Source organism: Pelodiscus sinensis, chromosome 2, assembly GCF_049634645.1.
Source record: "Pelodiscus sinensis isolate JC-2024 chromosome 2, ASM4963464v1, whole genome shotgun sequence".
In the NCBI taxonomy this organism is placed as follows: Eukaryota; Metazoa; Chordata; order Testudines; family Trionychidae; genus Pelodiscus; species Pelodiscus sinensis.
Window position 1 is genome coordinate 178495474 of NC_134712.1, and position 23911 is coordinate 178519384.

The window sequence follows — 23911 nt, forward strand, 5'->3', positions numbered from 1 at the left end:
ATAGCCAAAAAAACCCCCAAAAAACTCTCAATTCTGCTCCAGAGTAGGCATGTGTCATCAATCTCTCAGGGATGCCTGATTTCTCAAATAGGACAGACATCTTTTATACACATTTCCTCTAATTCTGCTAATATCCAAAATGATACACAAAATGAAGAAAATGACAGAGTTATTGCGATAGCTCCAACATGGCCAAGACAGACATGGTTCTCTTATCCTTTTCCACATGCTCATATGCCCACCAATAACTCTTCACCCATTTATACACCTCTTTCAGGATGCAGGCCAGATCCTTCACCTGTGCCTCAAACTTCACCTAAAAGCATAGCTCCTCAACAGTTCCAAAATATAGAAAGGAAGTACTCTGAAGAGGTAAAAGAAGTCTTTTCACATAGCAAAACAAACAAACACACACATTCATCATACCATAAGAATGGACGTACCGGGTCAGACCAAAAGTCCGTCTAGCCCAATATCTTGTCTTCCAACAGTGGCCAATGCCAGTTTCCCCAGAGGGAGTGACAGAACAGGTAATCATCAAATGATCCCCCTCCTGTCATCCATTTCTAACCCCTGACAAACCGAGGCTAAGGACACCATTCCTACCCATTCCGGCTAAGTATTGATGAACTTAACTTCCATGAATTTATCTAGTTCTTTTTTGAACCCCATTAAAGTCCTGGTCTTCACAACATCCTCTGGCAAGGAATTTCACAGGTTGACTTTGTGCTGTGTGAAGAAATACTTCCTTTTATTTGTTTTAAACCGGCTACCTATTAATTTCATTTGGTGACCCCTTGTTTCTTGATTCCTAACATTCTGTTTGCTTTTTTGACTGTTGCTGCACATTGAGTGGATGTTTTCAGAGAACTATCCACAATGACTCCAAGATCTCTCTCGAGTAGTTATAGCTAAATTAGTCCCCATTATTTTGATAGGGTTGCCAGATGGCTTCATCAAAAATACCGGACTCACTTGACATTACATCACAATCTACATTACATCTTATTTAGAAAATACCAGACATTTATCTTTTCTCAATGTGTTTCCCGAACAGAAAGCTCAAATTCTGGACTGACCGGTTCAAAACCAGACACATGGCAACCCTATATTTTGTATGTGTAATTGGGATTGTTTTTTCCAATGTACTTTACTTTGCATTTATCAACATTAAAATTCATTTGCTATTTTGTTGCCCAATCACCTAATTTTGTGAGATCCTTTTGCATACATTCATGCGTGCATCATGCGTACCTTCAGAAACGGAAAAGATTCCAAATCTGGTGTGACACTAACAAGTTACTGCTATATCCCTGTCTTCATTAGTGTTCTCATACTGGCAATAAGATTGTTCCAAAATACCTTCATACTAGACAACTACCTATCACTGTAAAAACAACTTCCTGCCACTATATAAGCTGGCTTTTTAAAACTTTTTTTTTTTTTAAAGAACTAGACAATACAATTTTCATAGAGAAACACATCACCAACAGTAAAAGAAAGATATTATGACAAAACTCTTTCCGTCTTGGACTCTATCACAATGAACGCATAGTCTCATGAAGTCACCAATTCATATCTAGAGTAATTATCAAATTGTATCTCTTTTTACAGGCTCCATTCAAATTTGGTTTGTGAACAATTTCAGCTGGTTTATGATGAATTCTCCTATAATTTTCAAATGTAATATCCTGTTTTGTCTCATTAGTAAATTTTAAAAGATAGTAATTTCTTTGACCAATATTTTTTGTGGGTTAAAGTGACCTCTTTATTGCCTGAAGAACATTTAAGAATTTAACAGTATATGTCGTATCTGCTAATTTTTTCCTCCATCATAGTCATTACTTGTTTACTTATATCCATGTTAAAAATTTAAGGTCACATCTTCAGCTAAGTCAGCACAGTTCCTTTGACTTCAGCTAAAGATCTGGCGATCTGGCCTTAATTTCTCAAGCTGGAATATTTACAGCTATTGGGTTTCTAATGTAAATTTATGAGGTTATAAATAATTTTGGAAAGAGTGAATGAAATGCTACTGTGGAAATACTGGTTTGATATCCAATCATGCTATATATGGTTGAATAGAAAAGGGAACTTTTGAAATTCCACAGCTTATAATATGAGAGTAAAATTGCTTGGAGAATTGCATTCTGCATGGACTATGCATATGATGTAAATAACACATGAAAAAGTAGGTTGCAAGTACTTGAATAACAACTATTTAACTGCTAGGTAGGACATATAGTTTAGTTCTGTGAAAACCAGAAAATTATTTTACTTCCAGCATTCTGGATTCTGCTTAGGTATCTAAAACGCCATATGATGTCCAAATGGACAGGTAAGATATTAAACCAGTGTTTCTTAAACTGTGTTCTTTGGCTCACCGTGCTGCGGAGAACAACAGAGTTCAAAATGGCTGACCTTTCGCCCACTCCCCTTCTCTGCTCAACAAAAAATCCTTGGTGTTCCTCATAAAAAAAAAATTGTTTGGTGTTCCTCAGTCTTAAAAAGTTTAAAAAACACTTTATTCAACACTGTTTAATTTTTTTAATGGTTTGGAGAAATGTGTCCAGATTGTTTGTTTCCTCTTAATAAGAAGAAATTCAAGTACAGTGTGACTGCCTTGATACTTGGATGTGCTAGAAAAGAGTGATTACTAATAAATTAAGAAATGGGTTCCCTCTAGTCTAGTTATGTATTATTCACTAAAGCTAGCTGGGTCACAGCAGGAACAGTTCTCTCTTGCTCTTAAGCTGCATGTATTGCTGATATTAAAAAATACCCGTGGAAATAGCTTAAAGGTAAACTTCAAAAATATTCTCCCTTTTTTAAATGCAGACTGGTTAAGTTCATGGTTCAGTACTAGAAAATGGAATATGTATAGCAGACTTTTAAATGGCAGATGATTACATTATAAAACAAGGTATTTGAAACCAATTCATAAGGACAAACTGATATCTTGCATTGGAATTCTTCAGACCTCTCCATAAGCAACAACCTTAAATATGGATTTCCTATTCTTCCCGTGGTACCTGGAAACAGGCCAGAATTTTGACCTGAACTGGACTTTGAGAGTATATCTGCATAAGGATGAAAGTCCCATGACAGGCATAGATGCTCTTAGTGTAAATGTTTGGACTTGGGATGGAGCCAAAGCTCTGGGATCCTGCACCCTTGAAAAAGCAGCGAAGAGTCCTGTGGCACCTTATAGACTAACCGAAAGCATAAGCTCCAACACTTCGGTTAGTCTATAAGGTGCCACAGGACTCCTTGCCGCTTTTGCAGATTCAGACTAACACGGCTACCCCTCTGATACTTGCATCCTTGAAGGATCCCTGAGCTTGGGCTCCAGCCCAAGTTTGAACATCTACACAACAATCTTGAGCTCTACCAGCCTGAGTCATCTGATCCGGGCCAGCTGTGGCGACACCATAGGTCTTTTAGTCCTGTATAGACCAGGCATGCCAAACAGGTGTCTGGAGGGCCGCATGTGGCCCAATCAAAGTTTTTTGCAGCCCACCACTATGTTTTATAAAAGAATAAAGTGCAACCCACTGGCCGCTTGGAGCATGTGGCTGAGTGCAGATCAAAACTGGCCAGCCGCTCTGTGCACAGTGCCACAGCAACTGCTCATGGCTGGCTCGCAGCTGGCCGCTGTACTCACGCTGCCCCAGCTCCTGAGGAAGAAGTGTGTGGCAGCGACGGTGGCTCCGGGACCCAGGCAATTCGTTTGGGAGGGCTGGTAGTGCTCTGGGGGAGGGGGAAAGCTTTAGGTTAGGGATGCCTGGCTCTGGGGGAGGGGGAAGGTGTTAGGTTAGGAATGAGGCTGGGAGTGCCTGGCTCTGGGGAAAGGTGGAGGTATTGGACCACAGACCTTTAGCTCTTCCCCTTGTATAAGCATACAATTCAGTGTTAATTGAATGGTGTGTTATACTGTTTCTCAAATAATACGATACAGTTTTTTCCACTGAATGGAATGGAATCGAATCAAGAGTACTGTAATACATACACACACACACAAGGGGATGATTTGTGGTTCCCAGTTTAATTTTCATATATCCTGAGTTTTAAGTACCTAACTGTACTGTGTTAATATTTGTTGTCCAATTTCCTTGGAATGTAGGTATTGCCAAATCAGCCAATGGGACCCTCTATTGTAGTCCAGCATTGTAGCTACAAAAGTGGCCAAGACAAGATGTGTCATAGGATGGGGTGTGAGTGTTCTCGCACATATCCACAAGAAACTACAGTGGACATTTATCCCCAGCCAGAGAATGTTTCTTCTTCACTCCCATCAGTTTGTGGCTGGCTTATTACCTGAAACATGAGTGGGTTTTAATTTGTTTTTTATCATACCTATGGTATTTTAGATGTTTTCATTATCAATAAGCCTTCATCTTTTTAAAAATCTTACAAACTTTTGACCTCCCTGCTATTTAATGGCAGTGAGTTCCACAGATGAATTGAGTAAAAAAAGATTCCTTTTATCAATTTTTTGTCATGTTTTGGCAGTTTGCTCATCAATTCTCACTTTGCACACCTGATATCTATCTTACATTTTACCTATCCTTATTTTATTTTCTGCTCTATAGACTTAACTTAGGGTTAAGTTAAGTCTTGGGGTGGGTTTCCACTTTCTGAAAGATACCCATTTGGCTCAAATAATATCTGCTTTAAAGATAAAAAAGGAAAAGAACATTATCCAGTTTTATATCTAAGAAATACCAGCCAGTCAAGGGAAACCAGGGCATACCAATATTGCTAATAAATATGCACTTGTACATCAGGCAGCCAAAGTGCAATTAACTTGTTAGTCTTGCATGGATTTTCTGTGTAAGAATATTACATGTATCTTTGAAAGTGCAAAGTTTAAGAAATCCTAAGGATAGCATAAAAGCCAGCTTTGCAAGCCACTTGATTCATTTTGGTAATCCTTCTGGGGACAAATAGACACTTGGCGGGGCAGGAGAGGATGGATGCAGAATAAGGCAGCCAACACAGATGTCATATTTAAATTCCAGGGCAAAAAAAGAATCCGCATGTACCTGGTTTACACTGTGTTTCTTTAAAGAAAATTCAAGGCTATTGTTTGCCAGGCTGAAGCAATTATTCTGAAATATGAGTCTCTCCCTTTTTGTTTTGGTCTATACTTGGTTTTATTTCAACAAAACAAGTTATGTGTTGTATAAAAATATATAAAGTACCTTAAATTTATATTTAAAAATTATTATATATGAGCAAATAACAATTTTACCCATCAAATTATTGTATTATATGCAAACAAGACCTGAAAAATATTATACAATATACCTAAAACATAATCTATAATAATAAATAATTACGACTTTCCGATAGATAAGTACATTGGTGGCCCTGAAAGCTATCAATTTTCATTAGTGTGGCCCTCAGTAGACTTTGAGTTTGACATGCCTGGTGTAGACAAACCCTAAGACTCCTCTCAGAAACCCTAGCCAATGCAGGAGCCAGAGCAGCACTCCAATCAATTAGAAACTAGCAAAGCTGTTTGTTCACTTAAATTGAGAATTTCTTTGCAACAGAACCTTTAACTGAACTTCAGACAATAGTGATAAGGTGCCAATTAACTGATAATACTAACTCTTCCAGCATAATCCTCTCTGGGTGGGATAAAATATTGGGCATAAATGGAGTAAGAGAGGAAATTTCTGGATAAGAGATTTCCTTCAATATCAAAAAACAGGACTATGTAGCACTTTAAAGACTAACAAGGTGGTTTATTAGGTGATGAGCTTTCGTGGGCCATCACGAAATAAACCTAATTATCACCTAATAAACCATCTTGTTAGTCTTTAAAGTGCTATATAGTCCTGTTTTTTGTTTCAGCTAGACAGACTAACTCGGCTACATATCTATTACTATCCTTCCATATCAGACAGTGTTAAGAGAGTGATATGTTTGGTTATGTCTACACTAGGAAATTTTCAAAATAATAACTTTCAAAATAACAAAATCAAGATAGTGTGTCCCCACTTTGGGGAAGCCTCAAAATTAGTCCAAAGCAGGCTCTGTTATTGTGGATATACTACCTCAACACAGAGTCCCAGAAAAAATACTGGGGAATAAATACTTCAAATTACTGTGGGAAGTAGTAGAGAGGTAGCCGTGTTAGTCTGCTCTTGCTAAAACAAAAGGAAAAACTATGTAGCACTTTAAAGACTAACAAGATGGTTTAATAGGTGATAGCTTTCATGGGCCAGACCCACTTCCTCAGATCATATTCTGAATGAGAATTGGCATGACCATATATACCAAAGGAATACAAGGAAAAAAGTGAACACATTATTAAACTGGCAAATCAGATTTAGAACAGAAGGGGGGGAGGGAATAGCTGTTTATAAGTCAATGAATTGGCTAATCAGGGGGTGATAAGTAGAGAAGCTGTCTTTATTATGTGTAAGGTAATTAGCATCTTTGTTAAGGCCCATTTATAAAGTGTCAAATTTAAGCATGAATGAAAGTTCTGAAGTGTCTCTCTGTAATCTGGTGTTAAAGAGTCTCTGCAGCATCCACACTGACATTATTTCAAATTGACTATTTTGAAATTAGCATTATTCCCTGCGGAAAGCAGGAGTACAGAAAGCAGGAGTACAGCCTGTTTTTTTCCAAGTAACGGGCTTGATATAGTGGACACCACTTATTATTTCAAAATAAGGGGGTTATTTTGAAATAACTCCCTAATGTAGACCAGGCCTTTGTAGCATTGTGTCATTCCTGAGAGAGTACAGCAACGTTAGCTATAAACGATGATACTTTTTAGTGAAAGTAACATATATTTGTGCTTAGCCAGTGAACAAACTGAGGGAGAAAGAACAGGGAGGATCACTTCCCTTAAAAAAAATTTCATCAAACAGCCTGGTGGCATTTTGTCTCTAAATGTGTCACAGAGACTGAGGAATACTTGCAATGACCAAATGAAAAGAATAATTCATTTTTGTAAATATGGAGGATTTTAACATGTATTTATTTTATTTTAATAGGAAAAATGCAAATATTCTAATAGGTGAAAACACATTCACCTGAACTGCTTTGTGTTACAGAATATTTTTCTCTACACCATGCCCAAACGGGTGTTTGTGTATGTATTTATTAGGGATGTTAGTGTGTAATTGAATAGTTGTGTAACTGCATCAGAATTTAGCAGATACATGACTATTCGATAATCCTTGGGGTGGGGCCGGCAGCCAGTGCACTCCCAGCAGCACTTCTGGGGAGCCCCGTGCCATCCCAGGCTACTCCCTTTATACCAGATGCAGCAGCATGGGGTGGCAGGTGGGAGCTGGTCCACAAAGGGAGCTGATTTAAAAACCAGCTTCCCGCACGGAGCAACTCTCACTTGCCGCCCCATGTTGCTGCTTCTGCGGCAGCAGTCCTTACCTATGGGGGTGGTCTGAGCTCCCCGTGGACAGAGGCTTGGGGGGAGCGAATGAATGTAGTTGTCAGGATTAACCAATAAACCCAGATTTATCAGTCATTCATGTAGTTGTCTACACATTGACATCCCTAGTAGTTATTATATACTAGAGGATTGTGCTCACAAGGAAAGGAGCTAAATTTGATTGACTGCAGGAAGAATCCCATTTTGTAGTTTTGCAGACACATTTCATGAATGCTTTCTTGTTAGTTTGTATCTGAAAGGCTGAAGACCTTCAAATCTATGTTGGGGGGTCATTTGAGGCAGCACACATAAAACCTTTAACTCACACCTGTCTTTAATTAAAAATGTTAGCAAGCTAACAAAAGGACATTACCAAAGATACTTTTAGAGTTTTGTAGTTGGGAAATATGCAACTTTAATTTTTTTCTATAAGTCTTAATGTGCTAAACTAAAGGTAGAGGGATCGTTTTTTCACATTGTCTTTGGGGGTGGTTGTTGGCTTGTCATCAGCAGCAACACAATTTCTTGATCTCAGACCTTGTTCATTGTTTAGAAAGTCTCTTTATGCTTGACTTGCAATGATGTTGCTCTATCTTTTTTATTCGTGACATGAATCTTCAGTCCTTTGAGGTTATAATGTTAAATAAATTATGAATTTGACTAACCTCTTTGCTGTTTGGTGATTTGAGAGCAAATCACTTTTAGTGATTTATTCTATTTCATCTCATGAATGGCAAGTCAGGTCACCACCTACAGGAGAGAATACAAATGAGATTCTGACTGCACAGTTGAGATTTTTATTGTGTCGTTCTAAGTGTCCTAACTACCATTTTAAATTGAGAATGTCGTCTCCTGTAGTTTCAAATGATAATCTGCCCATCAGGATCAGAGACAAGCTTCTGTTTCATTACTTTTATCTCAACCTTTTTTGATACATTATTTCATTTGGTTTATAGTGTGAGGCTACTATGATATCCTGATGTATCAAAGAAAAAAGTTCAATTGAGACTGATTCTCTACTCTTTTATATTACTGGTATTTACACTGACATAACTACATTGGCTTTACTGGTACTATGCTAGTATAAAATTGGCATCACAGAGTGGAGAACCAGGCTAAATTAATTGAATTTCATGCAAACAATACCAAATAGATGCTGTATTGTCTAAGACAGGAGTCAGTCTTTTAATGAAGTGGTCCGTTTTCAGCACAGAGTATGAAGTTAATGAATTGCTAAATCTTCACACGTGCTGAAAATTTACCATTAAATTTCTCTCTTTGGTCTTTAAAGCCTTATTTTCAGTTCTGAGACATATTTGCACAAAATGTATTAATTGTTCATAGCTGCAAGTCAAAACTGTAATATTGAAATTGTAGAAAATGAATGAAATTATTATGCAGAGATTATTTCAAAGGCCTTTGAATGTCAGGTGATGTTATACGCATCATGTCACAACTAACGGAGATAAAGGCATTATGTGGTCTATGCTTGTTGACATTTTTTGAAGATTCTAGATCACATTTGCTCAGTTTACAAGTGTAAAGTTTTTACTGTTTTTTCTAATGGCTAATGTTGGAATCTGATAAGTTATGGTCTTTCTGATTTAGTGACCATGATAGGGCCTTAGATAGAATCCAGCTCACACTTCTATTGTGCTGTGTTTGTAAAGCTAACAGAAGGAAAAGTAGTAGAAATGTATTTATATTCCTTAAGCAAGCACATGACTGAATCTAAAAGCAACCGGACAGTGGATCTATTGCACAAGAAAGCTCAGTCACAGGAACTTGACACAGCACCCAGGTGCTCAGCCCCAATGGGACTAGAAACACAGATAAACCCATCTTACTTTTCTTAAAAGTTTTATACAGAGCAAGCTCATAAGTTGTTCTCCCCATTTATCAATGAAGAAGTGATATGCACAGCTGTTGTTTCCCCTGGGTAACAGCAATTTATGCTGTGTTTAATGATAAACCAAAGTGAACATAAGAACGGCCGTACTGGGTCAGACCAAAGGTCCATCTAGCCCAGTATCCTGTCTACCGACAGTGGCCAGCACCAGGTGCCCCAGAGAGGGTGGACCGAAGACAATGATCAAGCGATTTGTCTCCTGCCATCCCTCTCCAGCCTCTGACAAACAGAGGCCAAGGACACCACTTTATCCCCTGGCTAATAGCCTTTTATGGACCTAACCTCCATGAATTTATCCAGCTTCTCTTTAAACTCTATTATAGTCCTAGCCTTCACAGCCTCCTCTGGCAAGGAGTTCCACAGGTTGGCTACACGCTGTGTGAAGAACTTTCTTTTATTAGTTTTAAACCTGCTACCCATTAATTTCATTTGGTGTCCTCTAGTTCTTCTATTATGGGAACTAATAAATAACTTTTCTTTATCAGCCCTCTCCACACCACTCATGATTTTATAGACCTCTATCATATCCCCCCTCAGTCTCCTCTTTTCTAAACTGAAAAGTCCCAGTCGCTTTAACCTCTCCTCATATGGGACCCGTTCCAAATCCCTAATCATTTTAGTTTCCCTTTTCTGAACCCTTTCCAAGGCCAAAATATCTTTTTTGAGGTGATTTTTTTCTATGTATAAAAAGTAGGATTTAAGTGGTTGCAAGTGGTGACAGACAGATCAAAGTAAGTTACTAAACAAAATACAACAGAACATAACAGCTAAACTTAATACTCTAAAACTTGTTACATGCAATTTCTTACCCTAACAGTAGTTTTAATCATCTTTCTGACAAACTAGGCAGCCTCCTAGTTTGAGCCCAATCCTTCTCCTGTTCAGTCTTAGATGTTTCCAGCAGGTGATAAGTAGGGTCACTTGGTGTCTTGCAACTGCCAACTTCCCCAGCTGTGTTCAGCTTCAACTCTTTCATACCTCCATGGAAAAGTACAGCATCCAAAATGGGTTCCAGTATCAGGTGACCTGGCCACATGTCTTGGTAGGACAATCATAGTCCAGACTTACAGGAAAAATAAGATGACTATTCACAGATCATTGTCATGACTTTCAGACCATTAAGATCCTTGAGTACTGTTAATGGGCTTCACTAGCACATCTAGATATTGTCAAAGTCAGACAGGACTCACAGATTTGGCAGACTGCTCTGTTTATTCTGCAAAGCTTTGCTAGAATGCATGGAGGAAATGTGAGTACCATACAAGGTTCAAACCCCTAGATTTTATACAGTCAAAAGGCCAAGTTAACAAGATCAAAGGGTGTGGCAAAACTTCACATTATTAGTGTGATTAAGTATCTTCATTTCAATATTAAGCACACAGCAATCTCCTGGCTATATCTCCCTGATTATCTGGAATTGTTTCCTGTCTAACACTTAATGTTCCTTTTCCTGTTAAACTCAGGCCCAAATTGGCTAGCACCTTGATCTGCATACCTACAATCAACATTAACATACTTTTCTTCTTTCTCTTAAAAAGACAAACAGAATTCCTTCAACTTATTCAGTTATTACAGCACAATTCATCTTTTTCTTACAGTATAATTCTTTCTACTTTCACAATATATAAATGGGTTTATGCTTCATGTTTCTAACCTGCACATGGATTGGATCAAACTCACCCTACTTTCTTGTCTGAACCCCTTTCTGCCCTGCATGGACCTGTATCACATTGAACCGATGGATACTTTGCACAGCAGAAAGGGATACTCACTCAAATTCTCAGCCCTCCTGCCCTTCCACTCCCTTTCTTTGTTGCTCTTCAGGGACCTTCTTGCAAGCAACTCCTGAGAGGAGGTGTACTTGTTTCTATTGCTAGAAGCAGTGGTAAAGATTCCTCAGGAGCTGAAGGTCTATGGCTTCTATCCCAGGTATTTCCTAATGCAGAAAGCCAGAGGTGGGCTCAGGCCCATCCTGGACCTGTGAGAGCTCAAAAGTTTCATGAAGAAACTCAAGTTCCACATGGTCTCTTTGGCCATCATTTCTTCCCTGGATCAAGAGGACTGGTATGCCACCCTCAACTAGAAGTATGCATACTTCCATATAGCAATCACACCATCACACAGAAGGGACCTCAGGTTTGTGGTCAGCGACAGCCCCTACCAATTCACAGTTCTGTTTGCCTTGTCAGTGGCACCTCAAGTATTTTCCAAGAGCATGGGAGTCGTGGCCATGTTTCTATGCAGGCAACAGGAGGACTGGCTGATAAAGGACTACTTCATGGCTTAAATGGAGGTATAGGTCGACTTCATAAGAACAATGTTCGACAAACTAGGCCTTCTCCTGAATGTGGGGAAATCTACATTGCCCTAGTTTAGAAGACAGAATTTATAGGGATATTAGTGGACTCGACCTATGCCAGAGTATACCTTCTGGAAGTGAGGTTCTGGGTCCTGGATGGTATCATTTGAAGTCTCAGGCAGTTCCCAGCCACCCAGCAAAGGAACTGCTTTAAACTCCTGTGACACATAGCAGCTTGTATCTTTGTGGTGCAACATATCAGGCTTAGACTGTGGCTGTTGCAGTCCTGGCTAGCCTCAGCATACCGGCCAGGTCAGGACAATTTAAACAAGGCTGTGACTCTGCCTCACTCAGTCTTTGATTTCTTCCTTTGGTGGCTTGGACCCGTACTCCAGCCCTCAGTCATCCCTCTTGCTAGTGACAGTCAGCCTTGGGATGGAGGGACCTCTGGGAGACCTCAGAACATAAGTCCTCTGATCTCAGATGGAATACACTCTCCACATCAATGTCAGAGAGCTGAGAGAAGTCTGCCTAGCATGCCATGCTTTCCAAGCCCACTTGGCAGGGAGACGCACATCAGTTATGACCAGGGCTCGCTAAGCGGCGGTGAGCTCCGCTTGCCAGCCGCGTGGTTTTGTGCCATTCTACGCATGCTCAGATCGCTCTGTGCCGGCTCTTCCGGGTTGTAATCTACTCGCCATAGGCGAGTAGATTACATTATTTGTCAAGCCCTGGTTATGACATAGCAATGTTTTATATCAACAAACAGGAAGAACAAGCATATTACTCTCCCCTGTGCCAGCTGTGTGCCTTTTGTGGGGAGCATTAAATACACCTGCAAACATCATACCTCCCTGGAATACAGAACAAGTTGGTGAACCATCTCAGCAGGTCCTTCCAAAGCCACAAGTTGTGCCTATGCCCATATGTTGCAAACTCAGTCTTCCAGTGGTAGAGCTTTCCCCATATAGACCTGTTCACCATGCAGCACAACAGGAATTGCTAGCAGTTTTCCTCCTTCCTGAGTCTCAGAGCGGACAGCAGCATGGACACATTCATCTTCCTGTGGGGAGGCCATCTCCTATATACATTTCCTTTCATTCACAGGGTATTCCTCAAGATCCGTAGGGAAGAAGCCTCTGAGGTATTGATAGCTCCAGCCTGGCCTCACGAACACTGGTACACACATCTCCTAGAAATGTCTGACCGATTCTGCTAAGGGAAAAATCTTCTGGCTGCTGTGCCTGTGCACATGCACATACCTGATTAGAATGGACATGAACAACAGTTACAAGAAGAGGAATAACCATTTTTTTCCACTGTCCAGCTCTTGCCTGGACAGCTTAGATATTATATGTCAGTTGCTGCTGCAGGAGGTCATTATACAGTAGTTTACTACTCTAATTGGATTTACCAAACAGTTCAGTTTAACCAAAACAATGGATTAGTTTAGATTTATGACAAGCTTATTTAACTCTAAAGAGAGATTTTAAGTGAGTGAAAGGATAATGTATTAAAGACAGAAATGGTTACAAGAGAAATAAATATAAAATGTTTTCTTGTAGCTAAAACTTAACAAAGTTAAGACTGGGTTCAAGGTAAAATCCTTACCACAAGTTGTCAGCACCATTGCTGACCAAATTCTCAGAACAGGAATTACGCCAAAGTCAGTGGGCTGGTTTCCCATGTTTTCATAGGAGAAAGAGAAAGTGATAAGCTGAGGTGTTTTTGCTCCTCTCTTTTATGGTTCATTTACCTTATGAAATGGATTGTCCTGAGGGTTATGTCTAGATGGACTTCCTTCTCCTTGTGAGGATAGAGTTATGGAGTCTTGTGGTGAAAGAAGTTCCATGTTGTTTGCTAAAATGCCAGTTGATCTGTTCCTGCTCCCCTTTTGTTGCCAAAGGATGGCCATGTGATGGGTGGTTGCCCATCTGTTGATCACACCTCACTAGAGGGGTTGGCTTATTCTTTGTCTTTATGAAACCAGTTTATCCCCTCCTGCTGCCAACTTCAGAAAAATCAACCCGCTCCACCGTGTAATCTCTCCCGTCCTATCTCCTCCAGGGGGCTGGAAAGAAGCATTATAGGAGTATTGCAGCTCCATGGGTTGGCTGTTACTTGAAGGTACTGAGGGACATTCCCCCACAAACCATGATTTCTTTCATTTTGCATATGTACATTTTCAGTCCTGGTGCACATTTTCTAAATTAATGTAATTAATACAGTATGTATTTTCTCTGCAGGTTGCAATTATTTATATGGCTAATCTACAGGCTGCAAATATTTATAAGGTCTACTAAGTAAATCACTTGATTTATGATGTAACAGGAAGATAATAGAATGTTTTCCCCATCTTTTTACAGGAAATAACCACTTGTTTGCCAGAGTACTATAAATGGACACAGCACCTCTTTATTAAGTTATTTGAAGCTGGGTTAGCCTATCAAAAGGAGGTAAGTGCAAACTTTGACCTATAAAATTATACATGTACCTTAAACTTAATGTCTTGACTCTCTCATACTATAGATCTTTTTTCAGGCTCTTCAGTTCATGTTCATTAACAGAACAGATATCTGCATTACTGTGTGTTTTTGTATATCGCTGTAAAAGAAAATGAAATGTTAATGGGTAACATTATGCATTGCTAGGCATAATGGCAGGGCAAATGAATGATCTGTATTATCAAATGGTTTACGCTGTCCCTATTAGTATGCAATATTAGTATGCCAAATGAATGATGTAGATCAAATTTGTTTGTTTATTTTATGGCTCTTGATGTCATAGAACAACTCCTGCTTGCTTATGGTGTTCTCCTCCTCCTAGCAAAGTCAATGGAAGATTTGCCATTAATTTAAATGGGATTGGGATTGACCTCATCATCAATAAGACTCTTCAGTCTGTGCTGAGACCAGTTAATGCGGATCTTCATCTCTGCTTCCAGCACACTTGAGATATTATCTAAAACAGTATTTCTAAACAGCCAGTAGTATCGTTTATTGTTGTTATAAATGGAGTACTAGAAGACTGACTGTGGCTTTGCTAAGGCTATTAAAATGTACTTTTGAGTGAATATGGATGTAAAGCTCCATTCCATTATTGTGAATGCCAGTCCAGGAATTATTAGTTTATACATTAGAATCATAGAATACTAGAACTGGGACGAATCTCAAGAGTTCATTAAGTCCAGTCCCCTACCTTCACGGTAGGACCAACCACCATCTAAATCATCCCTGATAGATTTTTGTCTAATCTGTTCTTAAGTATCTCTAATGATGGGAATTCTACAACTTTCCTAGGCTATTTATTCCAATGCTTAACCATCCTGACAGTTAGGAAGTTTTTCCTAATGTCCAACCTAATTAGTCTTAGAGCTGGAGTCAGTGAAAATCAACAGAATCTGTCTCTGTCTTTCACCCTCAATAAAAAACCGAGTTTATATTCATCACAACAAAATCCTGTCTCTTCTCTAGTGAGAGACTGCATGAGTTCTGAACACTAATGGAGAGGATGCAATAGTGAGATAGAAGGGACAAAACACCGCTTTAAAAATCCCTATGACTTTCAATTACAGGCAGTCCCCGGGTTACGTACAAGATAGGGACTGTAGGTTTGTTCTTAAGTTGAATCTGTATGTAAGTCGGAACTGGCGTCCAGATTCAGCCGCTGCTGAAACTGATCAGCGGCTGATTCCAGGAAGCCCGGGGCAGGGGCTTCCTGTAGTCAGCCACTGGTCAGTTTCAGCAGCGGCTGACTTGGGGACGCCTGGGGCAGAGCAGCTGGGGTGCTGCTGGGTTGGTCCAGTAGCGCCGCCGCTCCTCGGCGCTACTGGACCAACCCAGCAGCACCCAAGCTGCTCTGCCCCAGGCGTCCTGATTCAGCCGCTGCTGAAACTGACCAGCAGTGGCTGAATCAGGACACCTGGGGCAGAGCATCTGGGGTGCTGCCCGGTTGGTCCAGTAGCGCCCAGACTGGCGCTACGGGACCAACTGGCAGCGCCCCAGCTGCTGTACCACAGGTGTCCGGAGCAAAGCCGCGGAGCACGGGGGCAGCGGGACAGCCCAGACGTGCCGTGGCTGTCCTGCTGCCCTCGGGCTCCGTGGCTTTGCTCTGCTTTGCTCTCCGTCCCCCTGGTCTGCAGACCAGGGGAACGGGGAGCAAAGCGGCGGAACACGCGGGCAGCGGACAGCCCAGACGCGTCTGGGCTGTCCGCTGACCGCGCGCTCCGCGGCTTGGCTCTGCTTTGCCCCCGTCCCCCTGGTCTGCAGACCAGGGGGACGGAGGTGGGGAGGGGGCAAAGCAGAGTCAAGCCGTGGAGCGCGCGGTCAGCGGACAGCCCAGACGCAGTATCATGAGCTAGTTTTCTTTTGTTAAATAGCAACAACACATGTAAGTCAGTACAGGCAGTCCCCGAGTACAGGGTACAGGCAGTCCCCGAGTACAGTACAGGTCAGCTGACAGCCCAGAAGCAGTATCATGAGGTAGTTTTCTTTTGTTAAATAGCAACAACACATGTAAGTCAGTACAGGCAGTCCCCGAGTTACGCGGATCCGACTTATGTCGGATCCGCAGTTACGAACGGGGCCCTTCCTCTCCCTGGTCTCCAGCAGACCAGGGAGAGGAAGCAAAGCGGCGGAACAGGCGGGCAGCGGACAGGGCTGTCCGCTGCCCACGTGCTCCGCGGCTTGGCTGTGCTTTGCCCCCCTCCTCCCCCCCGTCTCCCTGGTATGCAGACCAGGGAGACGGGGGGGGGAGGGGGGGAAGCAGAGCCAAGCTGCGGAGCGCGCGGTCAGCTGACAGCCCAGACGCATCTGGGCTGTCAGCTGGCCGCGTGCTCCGCGGCTTGGCTCTGCTTTGCCCCCCCCCCCCCCCCCCGTCTCCCTGGTCTGCAGACCAGGGAGACGGGGGGGCAAAGCAGAGCCAAGCCGCGGAGCACGTGGGCAGCGGACAGCCCTGTCCGCTGCCTGCCTGTTCCGCCGCTTTGCTTCCTCTCCCTGGTCTGCTGGAGACCAGGGAGAGGAAGGGCCCCGTTCGTAACTGCGGATCCGACGTAAGTCGGATCCGCGTAACTCGGGGACTGCCTGTACTGACTTACATGTGTTGTTGTTATTTAGCAAAAGAAAACTAGCTCATGATACTGCTTCATTTTGGCTTTTTAGCGTTTTGTTATTTTTTTAATATTGTCCATTTTATATTAATCAGTGTTTTATTTTAATTATTCTGTTATGGAGTTTTATTTTAATAAAATGGTTGCCATTTTAGAGCCACTTTTACAATATGCCACACCATTATTGAAGAACTGTATTTTGATTGGTTTTGACAATGGATTGTAATAAACTCATGCTATACTATTAATATCTTTTTAATTTAAAAAGTTTGACATTATTAGTAGGAAGGAGATAAAAAGTAGCTAAATCACATTAAGCATGAATTCCCATGAAATACTTGTATTTGTATGAGACTGGTTTGAAGATAGGAATTTAAATTTTTCATCAAAATATCTATCTTTACTTCATTATATCATAATTTATACTGTACAAGTCAATGCAGGCAATCAGATGATGCATAAAAAGTTAGTTAATAACAATAGTATTCCTAAGAGGAAGGGAATGAATCAGCTACCATCTACAGTATTTTCCTTCATACAATTTGTAAAGAGACTTTTGCTTCTTTCCAAGAACAGGCAATGTGCTTAAAGAAGGAAAAAAAAAAGTTTGAAAATTAGAATATTTTGAAAGAAGAATGCTGATAAATATGCAAAATGTAGTAACATGAGAATCAAAATCTCAGAATTTAAATAAGGATTTTCTGTCTTCCCCCTACATCGTATGTGTATTTAATTTATTTTAAATTGTATGTTAATGTGTAAAACATTGTGGAGCAGAGCATTTTTTCAGTTTGAGTGTGAATAGCACAGATGACATTACTAAATAATGCTTCATATCATGGATTCATTTTTGAAATCGGTTTTATTCTTTTCTTGATATTTAAATTTCCATTCATGTTTTTTTAAAATATACACCTGTTAGCATATCTCTTTCATTTACCATGCCATGAGAGTTCTTCAGTCTCTCATAAATGGTCAGCTAGAGGTTCCAATCTTTCAAAATTTATGCATGTCCATTTCTGCTGTTTGTAACATGCAGCATTTGGGATTTAGGCCGAAGTATCACAAAACACAAATTGCGTACATGTGCTTAGGCCTGGACTTGAACACAGATCTTTTCTCCACTGCACTATTTTGTTCTTTCTAGTTTACTTAGATAGCTATAAGTAGGAGAGAGTGATACTAAAATAATGTACGTTGAATAGTCAAATTCACTGCAAGAACTATTAACTCTGTTTAACATACTTATATTTACAGCTGACCAGTATTACTACTTGAACATTTTAATAAGTGACTGTACATCGTCTCGGTTTAGAGCACCTTAGTTATAAATTTTCCCCATTCTTGCCCCCAAAGATTTTTGATCCGTACCAACCTATTTAACATTAGACAATTTTTGCTCTGTAAAGTCAATTAGAATGACATTCAGTTGTGTTTTTACTTCATTACTGTAGATAACAAATGTCCTTGAGTCAGTATACCCCCTTCTAGTACAATCCATTCAAACATTCATGTTTTGACTCTGTAGAAACGTAGTAGGCTTCATTGTTGGCCTTTGAGCTCTGAAGAGCACAGCAGTCAACAGATCCTAAGTCGCATCTCAATTCATGGAGATTACTTTAATGGACATTTTTATGCAGAGATCATGGGAGCCTTGGAAACTGTTTTTATACTGAGTGCTGTCAATTTCTGAAAAGTTAGATCTACTCACGCTGAAACTAGTGTTTTGTTTCCTGGAACATTTTTAGGCCATGGTTAATTGGGACCCAGTGGATCAGACTGTTCTAGCAAATGAACAGGTGGATAAAAATGGCTGTTCATGGCGTTCAGGAGCAAAAGTGGAACAGAAGTACCTTAAACAGTGGTTTATCAAAACTACTGTTTATGCAAAGGTATGAGTATTAGGTTTTTGTACATCAGCCCATATGTATCTCTTCAGCAGACTAGCAAGAGACTATGTTCTGCATGCATGTGTGTACACACTTTTAGTCCTGTTTACCTTTCTCCTCCTCCTCTAAAGTAAGATCTAAATAACTGGTTTAGGATTTAGCAGTGGAGAAATAAAAAATGGGAATGGTTTGTTTTCATCAGTTGGTTCTGTTTGTTTATATCATGTTTTAACTTTCTAACTGTTCATATTTGGCCAATCAAAAAGAGTAGGTTTGCATTTCACACATGCTTCTCATAAGTAAGAATCAGTGTTTTTTTCTCCTTGCTGCTACTTTTGCTTAACCTCCAAGTACGTGCTTAAGTAACCCACCAAATATCAATCATGCACAAGGGATCAATAATGTGTTTTGCAGTTACCTACACTGTTGTATTAGTCAAGTACTATATTTTGTTTATATACTTAACATTCTTTAGGCTTCTAGTATGTCAATTGAGTTGTGTTTTTTTTTAAATTTGGTTACTGTTACTGCACCTATAGTCATTCATTTCTTAAAATACACAAAAATGCTGTTTGTTCATATGGCACTTCATCAATGGTGACACATTTTCGAGGGCAAAAAGAGTGACAATGCTTTAAATTTGTAGCAGGAACCCTTACTTGTTGACTATGCAGATACTATTTTAAGTAATCATGCCCATGTTGTCCCATTTTTCAAAACTATTAGTAAACTTAAGACCATGTCAAATAACTGTTATAGATTCTTTTTAAAGTAAATTTTAACTAGCTTTTTTGTTTTGACAGATTTCTTTGGCAAAAGGATAATAAGCTTAACTGATGGCATTATTATTCAAATTGTTATCTGTGCGTTTTAGAATCTTACACTGAAATATTTAGTTACTATGGTTACTCAGCTAGGACTGTATGCAGCTTCATTGAAAAAGCTATCTGTTGCTTAGTTATTTTTGTATACAACTGTAAAATGGCACTGTTATTTTTTATGAACAGCCAGCCAAGTCTTCAAATAATATGTCAAGTTGGTCTTTGTTAGCCTTCCCCTCTCCTAAATGGGTGCTATGAACATTTCAATAACATTTTGATATTTGGCTTTAAAGGCTTATCACTAAAGAATGGAAAATTGATGCATTTTGAATGTTGCAAAGCGGAGAACAACTTTTAGATTTGATTTTTTTAATTAATTCATATACCTGTTTTTGTCCAACTCTAGAATAGTATATTTATACTTCAACTTAAAAGTGTGGAAATTGTCAGGAACCATAAAATCCTGCCACACTAGTTTATAGCTAAATCTCAGAATCACTTTTTCTGAGTGCATGTTTTTAAAGAGTTATTGAGAGGCACTGGTACACAGGTTCAGTAGCTGGTTAGTACATTATGAAATTTTAGGCATAACTTCCTACCCAATCCATATGTGAGGAAATGGTCAGTGAAGGGACCCACCAGCTTGGCTTCATCTTTACCCTTGGCTTGCCCTTATAGCTAACAGTCCCTTTCTCAGCATTTTGAAGGGAAACCCCTCAAAAGAAGGATTCCTGCTTATAGGAGTTTGTGCCATCTGGCCAGGGGTTAGGCATTCAGCCCTACCAACATCCACACATTCTGGAATCAACTGAATTCCACTGCTATTCCACTGTTTGTCACTTTTTAAGGTAAAGAGCTAAGTGGGTGTCTCTGTGAATGTATTCATGGAGGCAGATGGTTTGTTAAAGTACATAAATTAAACATCAGACGTGAAGAAAAAGATAATGAAGGAATCATATATATAGTAGCCCAATGTCTGAGAGTCTGTAACTCTGAAATGCTGTCTGTTCCTTCTGGGCGGCCCATGCTGCATGGGGAGTGCGGGGCCCAAACGGCCGCTTGCACCGCTTGCTCCCCCGCGGCAGCCTGGCTGAGCGGTGCAGAAGTCGGCCGAGCGCCACAGCGGGAGGCGAAGGGGTGTGGGGCGGGGCGATGACGTGCGGCGTGACAGCAGCTCCAGGCCCTGCCCCCTGGCCGTGAATGTCACCGCCCCGCCTTCATTCGCCTCCCACCGTGGCGCTCTGCTGACTTCTGCGCTGCTCAGCCAGCCTGCCATGTGGTATCAAGTGGCGCAAGCGACCATTTGGACTCCACACTCCTCATGCAGCACAGGTCATTTGGGCTCTGCAGTCCCCCGAATGAGAGGCAGGAGGGGGAGGAGAAGAGAAAGAGAGAGACAGAGAGAGAGGCAGGAGGCGGTGGAGAGCTGAGAGAGAGGGGGGGGGAGGCAGGAGGATGAGGAGGGAGGGTGGGAGAGAGAGAGAGAGAGACCGGAGGCTTAGGAGAGAAGACGACCGATGTGGAGGAGACCTGAAAATCCCGTCTTATGATGGGCTAATTGGCTAGTTGTCTAATATGAGTGAAGCAACAGGAGAAAGTATTTCAGTGTTATCAAATGCAAGATTGAGTTGCTTTTAGAATTAGAATTCTGTACTCCGTGGCAAACCATTGACTGTTCTGTTAATACCAAGGACAAAAGAAATCTGGAAAAATATCTTATATTTTTAAAAAGTTTAATGCTTATTTCTACTGAATGTTTTATCTGTTAGTATTTAGAACAGCATTTCATGCTGAAAAAAGTGACATTTTGTGTGATGTACACAAGTGAGATTAATAATTAACATGCAACCCTTGCAAGGAGAGAGTGCTCAAATTAAAAGCAAATTCTGATTAACTTGTATTAATGGTTTGTTATGCCATAGAAAAGTAATGCTGTCATTTATTTGTCAGCAGTAGTGGTCACATCAAGCATGAAATGTAGGTCCAAATGTAACTAGTCTTGTTTATCCTGATTTAATTCTCTTTATTGTTTTATTTTGCTTTATTTCTGTACTACTGTGCAGAATGTCGCCTCCTCACAATAAAATCAAATCAAATGGTGCATTTTAGTGGAGAATGGATCTTGACAGTATCTCAGCTAAAGTTCCTAATGTAAGGCAAAGTCTTGGAATCCTGAAGAGAATAAAAATATTGCTTTTCAATTTTTCACTCTTTGGGATTTTATGCTTCCCGCACTCAAGGTTCGATGTCATACTTACTATCCCGCTGGCTGAATGAGACTTATACAAATCCCTTTGGAGCCCTTATTCTTGAGTCACTGTCTCCTGCAGAGGCGCCCAGAACACCGTCTCCACAGCTCTCTTGGCGCTTATTAATGCAAGGAGAGAGCCTGTGTGCCCCACATGACAACACAGAAATTACTTACAGGTTTCCAGGCCAGACTGTTCTTTCAGGTTTAATATAAATAAGGTATAGCATTAAATGGTAGAATACTATAGCTTTAAATTCCTATTATATAACAGTAACCAAAGCAATGGACTTTAAGGATTAATTTTTTAAAACAAAAACAACTCTTGGAGTGTTTGGAGTCAGATTTGCAGAATTAATATGACTATTTTTCAGTTTTCCCCAAATGGTATATATTATGTTTATGACTAAAAAATATGGGGAAAAATTATCTTCAGTGTCATAATCAGAAAGAAAGCTGAATATTTTAGGAATTCAGTTATCCTGTCTCTTGCAATTTAGTTATTTATCTCAGTTCTATGTCAGGCAACAGTGTTTATTTGATAATGAGAGAGACGCAAAAACTGCTAAGAATTGAGGCACTGGTTAGTGAGCATTTGAAGCAAGTACAATATCAGTGTTACTGCTCCTTGTGCATATGTATTTTTTCAGCATACCTCACACTTGGGGAAAAAAGATTTGTGTGTGACCTCTAGCAATGTAAGACAATTGAAGGTAGAGGGATAAAATAAGAGTTTGGGAAAAAATTAAAAATCCGTTTTTAAGAAAAAAAAATCAGTAGAGCAGTAAATAAATGAGATGTGTAATATTACTTTTATTTGCCAGCATCTTGTTGTATGATACATTTTAGCAAATTACTTTCTGTAGCCATCATACTATTTTAAATATATTCAGTTACTCTATTGTGAGTATGGCTAAATATAGGTAAGAAATTAATTTCCAGTGTGAATTTAACAAAGCTTGACTATACCCTTGGCTTCACTTTTTTGTATTGTCCTCTCCTAGATTAGAGAGCAGTAAAGTCATCCAATATAGTAAGTGTCAGCAATAAGCAGAATAAAAAGTTTTGGTTTTACAGCTGATATTTAGTTTATTTTCTCAGAAGGTAGATGTATCTGTTTATTTAATTTTCTATCATTGAAGTATCAAAACTCTTCTCATATCTGTATGGATATGATGTTAGGCATCCACCTGTCATAAAATTCTTATTTCCCTAAATTCAGATAGCGATTGAGTTTTCTTTATTTTAAAATCTGTCACCCCAGCCCATCCCTTTTAGTGCAATAGAAGAGGGATCTCTTCTTTTTTGGGAAACTATTAGAAATCCCTTAGCTTTAAGTCTTCTGTACCCTGGATTTATTTGAATAGACTGCTATGTATCGTCACTATCACCATATAATTCTTGACTAGACATTACCAAATTTGACCTGGCTTTACTTTGACGTTGTTTCTGTTAAAGATTGTTATTCATGCCTTGCGTTTCCCATGTCAATTATTACAATTCCTTCTATTATGATCCAACTAAAATTGGTTTTCCTCAACCTTCAGAAAGTCACAGAATGCTGCTACTCTCTTGCTTCAAAGTAGGGCCATCTCAAGGCGATATATTCTCACTGGCTTTAATCTGCCCTTCTGATTTCCATTACTCTCCTTAGACGTCTACTAGTCTCCTTTTTATCTCATTTACCTTCTGTTTTACTCACACATAATTTACTTTGTTCCTCCTTTCTGGTTTTAGAGATTTTTTTTTCTGGTGGTGCTGTCCCTGTTTTGTAAATTTCCTTCTTTCTAGGCCAACCAAAAGAAAGAGAGTTCTATTTAGAAAGAGACTCTGCTCCTTTCTTCTCTTTGGGTTTCTCTTTTTTCAAAGCTTCTTCTTAAGTTGAAGATGTGAAGATGTAATTTATTTCCCTGACAGTTTTATCCTTCTCCGTTTGGCAAATAGAATTTTCTGTTTTTCATACATCGCAGACGCCAATATGATAGCTGTTTTGTTCATTTGTCTGTAAGTAATTTCCAGTGTTAGCTGGTAGCTACATCATAAACTCTACAAAGCTGTTGGCTTCAATAGGAGCTGTTTACTGATTTCTGAGGGCAGAAAATGGCTCCGTGTTGTTTAAGAAATCACAACAAAATGTGTATTAAAGTATTGATAGTAAGAATAATAGATATAATCATATTTAAAGTTAAAAAAATACTGTGTAGTCTACAGGAAATTCCACACT

The 23911-nt window shown here is 39.9% G+C and overlaps 1 protein-coding gene across 1 annotated transcript in view; it reads left to right on the plus strand.

Moving 5' to 3' along the window:
• LARS2 (leucyl-tRNA synthetase 2, mitochondrial) overlaps positions 1-23911 on the plus strand; it is a 116456-nt gene that overhangs the window by 33678 nt on the left and 58867 nt on the right. Inside the window, exons 6-7 of the mRNA XM_075921874.1 lie at positions 13989-14078; positions 18478-18621. Of these exons, the coding sequence (XP_075777989.1) occupies positions 13989-14078; positions 18478-18621 (234 nt within the window). The remainder of the gene's footprint in view (positions 1-13988; positions 14079-18477; positions 18622-23911) is intronic.